The sequence below is a fragment of the Myripristis murdjan genome, chromosome 9 (assembly GCF_902150065.1).
Source record: "Myripristis murdjan chromosome 9, fMyrMur1.1, whole genome shotgun sequence".
Taxonomy (NCBI): Eukaryota; Metazoa; Chordata; class Actinopteri; order Holocentriformes; family Holocentridae; genus Myripristis; species Myripristis murdjan.
In genome coordinates this window covers 9,656,387-9,664,204 of record NC_043988.1, presented here as the reverse complement: position 1 = coordinate 9,664,204, position 7,818 = coordinate 9,656,387, and the positions used below count along the sequence as shown (strand labels likewise).

Sequence of the window (7,818 nt, the reverse complement as noted above, 5' to 3'; positions counted from 1 at the left end):
GGTGGAGATCTGCACTCTTCTATAGTCAGATATTCATTCCATACTAATGACAGGGAGCTGTAGACAATGACATGATCATTTTTGTCATTTGGCTGCTTAAATACTTGAGCTGCTCAAACTGGAGGTAGGACAGACTCTTAAGAGGGTGGGACTACCAGCAGGTTTACATCAGGGTGTGGAGACTCCTGTTTCCTAACATTTCTAAGCCATCTCATCAGGTCACACAGCCTCCCGCATGATGGTGTGTATGAAGTGGAGTCAGGGGGACGTCTATCTTGGCTCTATCAGCTGTCTAATGTAAGTTATTTTACCCTCTTTCAAGGCTTTTAGGGTTTCTGCTCCTGTCACAGCTTCAGTTTATCTCTGGTTTATGTCCACATAGTCAGCCAGCTCTGGCAGTCAGTGGAAGCATCCTTCCCGTTCTGTCTCTCCAAAAACCATGACCCAGAAAGGATCAGGGGTGAGCAGACAGCAAGAGGAATTCAAGGCTGTTATTGTAGGAGATAGAGGTTGTGGGAAAACCTCGCTCCTCATGGTTTACACTAAAGGAGTCTTTCCAGAGGTAAGATGAGCTACAGACAAAGCAGCTTTATTTGATGCTGTAAACAGCATGAGATGTTTCTAGTTCAAAGGAATGTGTGCTGCAGACTAAAAAAAAAAAATCTTTCAGAGTCATGAACCATCTGTGTTTGAGAAGAGTGTCGCCGATGTGAGGTATCGAGGGCGACAGTTTCACCTGAATCTCTATGACACTGCAGGTAAATTCTCTCTCCATTCTCTAGATACACACTTCTGAAAACACCTTGCTAAACAGGTATCCCTGGTCTGTGGTAGGTGTGTAGTGTCATTCCTCAGAAGCACCACTGCAGTACTGTCACGGGCCCTTTGTTTTTTGGCTCCCCTTACTGTCAAAAACATTGTTAGCACAGGCAAATCCAGCTGCAACATTTGTGCTACAACTCATACTTTTAGTTCAGGCTGGTTAATATCAACAAAATTGAATATCACAATATCTTTGACTGAATATGTCAATTATGTTGAGACAATATTGTATGTCTATTAGTGCTTTCATAAGATATTTACACGAGAAAATTTTGATAAGCCATCATTAATAATGTGGATTTGATGACCATGCAGGTAGAGGCAAATAATAATACAGAATGGTGTAATAATAAGTCCATAAAATTATCAAATATACCTTTATTTATTCATTTGCGTATTGAGTGTGTGTGTTGTGTGTTACTCAAGATGCTCATATTGATGGTGGTGGACCTTTCAAATACAGGAATTGATGTTGTTACTCTCAGGTCAAGAGGATTATGATCGGTTGCGGCCTCTCTCCTACCAGAATGTAAATGTGGTGTTGATCTGTTACGACGTCATGTGCCCTTCAAGCTTCGACAACGTATTCACAAAGGTAACCCTTTCATGCTGAGGAACACTGATATCAGGGTTGGGGTGAACTCACTTTCACTCACTTATTTCAGACTGAGACTGCAATTTAGCAGCTGAAGGCAGAATATTCATTATCAAGTATTTTATTACGGCTTGTATCACATCTTTCTGCAAAGTAATTTCACTTCACATAATGGGAAAATAGTCCCTTTGTTGACTGAATGGAGAATAAACTGACTTATGCAACATAATTTTTTTGTGTTTTGTGCTCCTAATTAATATTACAGTCTAAATGTGTTTGATCATTCTTAGTGGTACCCTGAGGTGCAGCATTTCTGTCCTGGGGTGCCCATCCTCCTTGTAGGGTGCAAGTCTGACCTACGGAGAGACAAGGTCCTGACCAAGAATCTCTGGGCCTCTGGCCTGGCCCCCATCACATACATCCAGGTATCCAACCTAATAAACAAATGTAGAAATATGGTGATGGTAACTGACTGAGAGTGGCCTGATTGGGATTAGTCATGCACCATTACCACTTTCCACTACTGATATTCATTTTTGGTACTTCTGCCAGCCTATACAAAGTACCTTATTTATTACTTTTACTAAGCAGTATGGGCATGAGACAATAATTTGATAGAAATGATGAAGATGTAACCCATTTCAGCATCAGGGAACCCTCTGACATATTATCTTGTTTGAGCCTGTTTTTTGTCCAGCATGTATGTACCTTTTGACTAGAATTCATGCCCTTTGACCTCAGTGGTGATAATGGACAATGAAAAGACACTGAACAGATATATGAAACACTTCTCACAATCTCATATCATTACTCTTGTGTTCTGGCAGGGAGAGGATGCTAGAAGGAAAATCAATGCTGAACTGTATTTGGAGTGCTCTGCCAAGTGCAGGGAAAACGTGGAGGACATATTCAGAGAAGCTACCAAACAAGCCCTGTTGACAACAAGACCATCAGAGAACGTCAGGGACAGGATGTGTCTCTGTGCCCTCATGTAACGCCTGCCCATGTGCCACACTGAGCACTGACTGACACAAACTGAAACTGCACCTTTAACATGAGCTCCACATTTTTGGCTGCTAGATCCTGACAAATTTCAATTCAATTCACTGTTATTGTCATTAAAGGTAACTTGTGACTCAAATTGGTGCAAAGGTGCATGCATAAGTATAAAAACAGTGCATGTGTATGACTTCTCTGGGGTAGAAACCATTTTTGAGTCTGGATTTGCAGGTGCTGACACACCCAGATCTCCACACTGTGGCTGGGGTGTGAGGGGTCCTGACATGTTGCATCCCCTTTTCACGCGGCGTTTGTTATAAATGTCCGGTATGGTAACTGGGCACCTGTGATGTGTTGTGTCGTCTTAACTACACACTGTAGGGCTTTCCTGTCTGAGACAGAGCAGTTACACATACCATCAAGAAACACGATCATGCTGCTATCTTAGGCTATGCCATTTCCTGTGTGGTTTTCCATCTTACTTCCTTAACATTGTGAATGAGTCAAGTGGGGTTTTTTTCTGACTTACATTTTTCTTTTTAGGAAAGTGTTAACTGTATGAGTAAATAAATAAAAATAAATATCCCAATTCATCCCAAAGATGTGTTTATTCAACATACTTGCAACATTAATCTTAGCAGGTCAAAGAGTTGCAACTTACTGATCAGCTAATAGAACACAGATAAGCAAATAAACTGTAATGCAATCAAACATTTCAACACTTAATATAACACAAGATCAAAAACCTGCCTAAAAGCTGTGTGTTCACGCAAGCAGTGAAACATCTGTATATTATTTGTATTGGGTAAAAAAAAACAAAAAAAACACCACACATAAAAGAGTAACCAAAGGAACAAGTAATAATTTCCTTAGATCTATTTAAAAAAAAAAAAAAAAAAAAAAAAAATTACACCAAAGAAGGCAATGGCTCTGACACTGTAATGATGACCCTGCATTATATAACTTTCATTCATATAAACTGAATAAATCCTATCTTTGCCATAAAACAATACAGTTGTGGCAGAAGCTGCTGAAAAGGTGTCTACATTCATCCGTATACCACTGTAACTATTTGTATCAGTAACATTCCACATTTCACCCCTTCTGCAAGAAGCAGCAACTTATAAGTTCACATACATAAAAATACAGCGCTTTGGAGAAGTATAGTGGCCACTGCGGAGATGTAAATTTACCAAACAGCCTTAAATACCAGTTTTTAATGGCTTTTTCCTCTTCTCTGCTAAATATCACAGTTAAAGATAAGACTGACTCGTCTGAACCAGTTTGAAGAAAACTTTTGGGAGCCTTGCATCCTTGAGAAGCTACACAATGTGTCATGTAGCTTGTCCACTATGGCACGTCAAAATCATTAAAGAGTGTGAAAACTGTGCACCTGATTTGAGCTTAATGCCTTCGAACCAAATGCCAGATTTCTGAAGTGGCTATTTGTTCACAGCACCATTACACTGAGGGCTTTGAAAGAAAGTGGGCAACTGGTCAAACCACAACGGAGCAAGTCTACAATCTGTTAACAGGACACTCACAAAGAGAATACACAGGATACACCACACCTACATCTATAAATACACTAGGTGCATAACCACACTCAAGCTTGTAAACTACTAAAAGTACAAAAAGTAACCAACTTTTAAACATATCGAAGAAAGGCAGGCTCTGGAGTACATTTTTCCACATGTATCACCAGTTCTAAAACCAGTAATCAGATCGGTGGGTTGCAGTACAGGCAGCTCTTGAGTTCCAAGACCAACGGGATATCAAGCAAATTTCAACATGACTGAAAGTCTCTGAGAGTAGAAAAACGATATGTCTTCATCATAGGCATCCTAATCATTGTCAAAATGCAGGCCTTTATAACAGTTTGATTTCCACTGAAAGAAGATAATAACAATACTTGTGCTCACATCCCATTACAGTAAGGCACTTTGGATAACAGCATTCCCTGATCGACATGTTTTTAAGATGTTTTCTGTTGCCTCATGTAGTAGACCGGAGGAAAAAACTGTTCAGCAACACTGTCTTTCGACTAGAGCTCAATGCTGAGTAGCTAAACATATGAATAGTAATCTTGCAAGCACTGCAATTCTATTATATGCCTTGATAACAGTTTTTATGCATTCTTTGTATGAACTTGTCAGATATGGGGGCATGCAGTAAACAGTAAAATGTAAACTGTTCAGAGTACTGAAAAATATTCAATACTGGCCCTCTGGGTGAGGGAAAGGGTAAGGGTGAGTTAGGGCTGCAGAGAATAGCAATACAGTGAATATAGCAAACACTGCATTTTCAAAGCAAACTTCCCAGTACAGTGAGTTTGAGCGTCTGTATATCAAATGAACTAGAAGTGTGCTCCTGCCAAATACATTTTCATAAAGGAAACACATCATTCCATAAACATTTCAGTATCCAAGCTGCCAAAGACAAAAGTTTCACAGCACCCAGGTCACACCGTAACACTTCAGTCATACAACTCACATACTGGATATTAGCATTTTCATAGAGATTAAAGCAAAATATAGATGATATTTTGGCACCAAGGCTCTGTTTTGGCTCACTCCCTGTGAAATGTAACTGAAAGAGCAGCAACAGATCAGTGCCACACACAGGTGGATGCTGGGGGGCAGAGAATGAACAATCTCACCTGACATGTCAGTTAACTGGAGCAAGAGCGCCACTCCAGTTAGTCTGCCTTAACTAGCTCTGCAGGATCGGCTTCATTTAAATACAAAAAACTAGAGAGTCACACTAGAGAGCAGTAAAGATATTCATGAAACTTTTAACAACTGACAATGTTTTGATCCGATGTGGATCTTCCTCAGGTTTCCCATATTTCCTACAGTAGATGATAAGGCAACACAACACTACAGTATGAAAGAACGTCCTAATAAGAGCAAATAATCTGACAATTATGTTTGCTTACAGGACATAAGTAGCTCTCCCATTCAAAACTCCAATGGTACCAATGCAAACAATATTTATGCCTATTTTAAATTTCAGCTCAACTTGCATGTAAAGCTGTTGTGCTGCACCTCTTTGTCATGTAAACTAGGTAGGTAGCTATTTACTTCTATAAATCTTTACTTCCACAATATGATGATTCAAATTTCTATGACAGTGTCAGGTTTGGAGTACACCTGGTTTTAGCCTTATGGTAAGAACAAGATGTAGTAACAAAAGCCAGTGGAACATAAGCCCCCATATTGAGGGAAGAGAATTTACCTCAATAAGAATCAAGGTAACACTATTTGTATACTATCTAAAGTGCGGAAGACAATGAACATGCAGTGTCCAGATGTGGATGCCGTCAAAATCTGTGATGCTGACAGAAGAAACTTGCAATTAAAGCAAAAAATAACACAGTCCACATCGTTTTCCATAAAATAAAATAAAATAAAATTTTAAAAAAGAAGCTTTGATCAGAGGTTTTGCAATGGCACTACTGACAATCCACTGCTTTGTCTCAGTGTGATCAGGGAAAATGGATGGAGGCCTGCAGGTCATCATTCTCAGCCCTGTGGTCCAGCTGGTTCTGCAGCCTGATAACCTGCTCCAGCTCCCGGATCTGACGATCCGTTTTGTGACTGACAAGCGTACGGTAGAAGTGGACGGCAAACACAATGAAGACGATCCCAAACGGCACCATGATGGAGGTGGAAGCGATGGCTGCTGCCTGGCCAGAGTTGATGGTGCTGTTGTACTGGTGGTTGTGAGGTTTGAGAGGTAAGAATTTGACCCAGCACAAGAGCACCACCTCCGTCAGGAAAAGGAGGGTGCCGATGACTGTGGAGAAAGCCCAGGCCAGCTCTATGTGGCGGTGCATGCGCTCATGAGGAGATTCGTTGACAGAGTTAAGGTTGTGGACATTGCTGACGGCCTCAAGATTCGGCAGGATGCAGGTGCTGATCATGAGGGCAAATAGGTGAACTGCAACCAGAATGGTGGTGCAGGCGCTGAAGGCTATGAGCAGTCCTTGGGGATAGTTATGCTCATCCTCCAGCTGTACCTCCACCATGGCAACCTGGGAAAAACAAACAGTGAAACTGTTCAACTTTGCAAGCGGGTCTATAAAGCAAATCTTAAAAGGAAGTCCGTGCAGAGAAGTGTAGTACAATCCACAGATATGAACACTGTAAAACAACTTGTATAAAACACAAGCTCAGTGTGTTAACTTTCATAGCTGTAATCACTCCATAAACACAGCTCTCACTGTTTTTTAATCATTCATTTTGAAAACCTGTTTTCTTTTCACCCCTAATTAACATAATAAGCATGACTGTTACTGTTAGGGCTGGAGTGGGACCCACATGCAGCCACCCATGGGTCCTTCAGTGGACTGAGAGGGCGTCCCAGCATAACGGGGCGTGGTTTATTTCAGCTGGAGGTGAAGACAATAGCCAGCACTCTGCCTGACAGCTATCTCACCGCCCACAAGACCACGAAACAGTTACACATCTGTATGAAGCCACAGCTGACAACAGCAAAACTTGACAGATGTGGTGCTTTGAGTCACTGTGTTAGCAAATGGGAGTTGGTGGTCTAATGGGTATATGTTTGTGTCCTTTGTTGCTTTATGAAAAAGTCCCTGTCAGTACATGGAGAGTGATAACGCTCTGGATGATCAGTCTGCGTCACTAACATCCAGTTTATGTCGGCGGCTGTAAAGCGGTCGGTAAAGGGGTGTAATCACTGTGATTAGTGAAGTGAAAGTCGACTTACCATGGCGAATCCCGACAGGAGAGCTGAAGTGCGGCTGGTGGCTTTTAACTTGGCTCGGCTCAAGTACAGTTTTCTCCATGACAGAGCCTGCAACGAGTGCTCGCTCAAACTCATTCCGAAAGTTGCTCCGACACGTTCTTCCCAAACAAATACGGTCGGCTCGCAGGACGACAGTCGATAAAGTTGGTGTAGACGGTCAGCGCACGTCTGCTACGACGTTTTGTTGTAATAAACACAAAGTATGAGCCGCGGACTATGGCATAACTTTACAGCAACAGCTGACTGTCAAAGCAGATCAGGAAACACAAGATACCCACAATCCCATGCTCTTTTCAGACGCAGTTGCTCTTCGCCACCCTGAGCTGTCATGTTTCCTTCTGTCAAGTGGAAAGTGAGCGGAAAGTGAAGCCAAACTCCATTCAGAAGTGCTCGACTTTAACGCTGCTCCGCTCAGTGACAAACCTGTACACCTCTGAAGTCGTCTGATAAGCTCTTTGACGAATCGTCATGCTGCTCTGGTGCAATCGGCATACATGTGATCCACAAAGCAAACCCTTTATTTCAATAAAATGTTGACATGTAACCAGCTCCTCAAACAAAATGTCATGATATGCTGCTTGTATTTGATGTTTGTGGACGTAAAGAGTAGTCTATGAGTCTATGAGTGT

At 41.6% G+C, this 7,818-nt stretch overlaps 2 protein-coding genes across 2 annotated transcripts; one reads left to right on the top strand and one right to left on the bottom strand.

Annotated features, from left to right (window-relative positions):
• Positions 1-284: 284 nt before the first annotated feature.
• LOC115365352 (rho-related GTP-binding protein RhoF-like) lies at positions 285-2,448 on the top strand. Its single transcript, XM_030060320.1, has 6 exons — positions 285-297; positions 383-562; positions 671-758; positions 1,308-1,417; positions 1,708-1,842; positions 2,245-2,448. Exons 2-6 carry the CDS (start codon positions 440-442, stop codon positions 2,410-2,412), a joined length of 624 nt encoding a protein of 207 aa, XP_029916180.1. The 5' UTR covers positions 285-297; positions 383-439; the 3' UTR covers positions 2,413-2,448.
• Positions 2,449-3,018: 570 nt separating this feature from the next.
• Positions 3,019-7,428, bottom strand: orai1a (ORAI calcium release-activated calcium modulator 1a). Its single transcript, XM_030061203.1, has 2 exons — positions 7,151-7,428; positions 3,019-6,452 (listed from the first exon to the last, which is right to left on the bottom strand). Exons 1-2 carry the CDS (start codon positions 7,262-7,264, stop codon positions 5,904-5,906), a joined length of 663 nt encoding a protein of 220 aa, XP_029917063.1. The 5' UTR covers positions 7,265-7,428; the 3' UTR covers positions 3,019-5,903.
• Between the last annotated feature and the right edge of the window lie 390 nt (positions 7,429-7,818).

What these genes read in the sequence shown, in the direction of transcription:
- LOC115365352 (XM_030060320.1), top strand. Translation starts at nt 440, where the DNA reads ATGACCCAGAAAGGATCAGGGGTGAGCAGACAGCAAGAGGAATTCAAG. An exon ending in GAATCTCTATGACACTGCAG is followed by an intron (nt 759 to 1,307) that starts GTAAATTCTCTC and finishes TGTTACTCTCAG; the next exon opens with GTCAAGAGGATTATGATCGG. An exon ending in CCCCCATCACATACATCCAG is followed by an intron (nt 1,843 to 2,244) that starts GTATCCAACCTA and finishes GTGTTCTGGCAG; the next exon opens with GGAGAGGATGCTAGAAGGAA.
- orai1a (XM_030061203.1), bottom strand. Translation starts at nt 7,264, where the DNA reads ATGAGTTTGAGCGAGCACTCGTTGCAGGCTCTGTCATGGAGAAAACTG. An exon ending in TCCTGTCGGGATTCGCCATG is followed by an intron (nt 6,453 to 7,150) that starts GTAAGTCGACTT and finishes TGTTTTTCCCAG; the next exon opens with GTTGCCATGGTGGAGGTACA.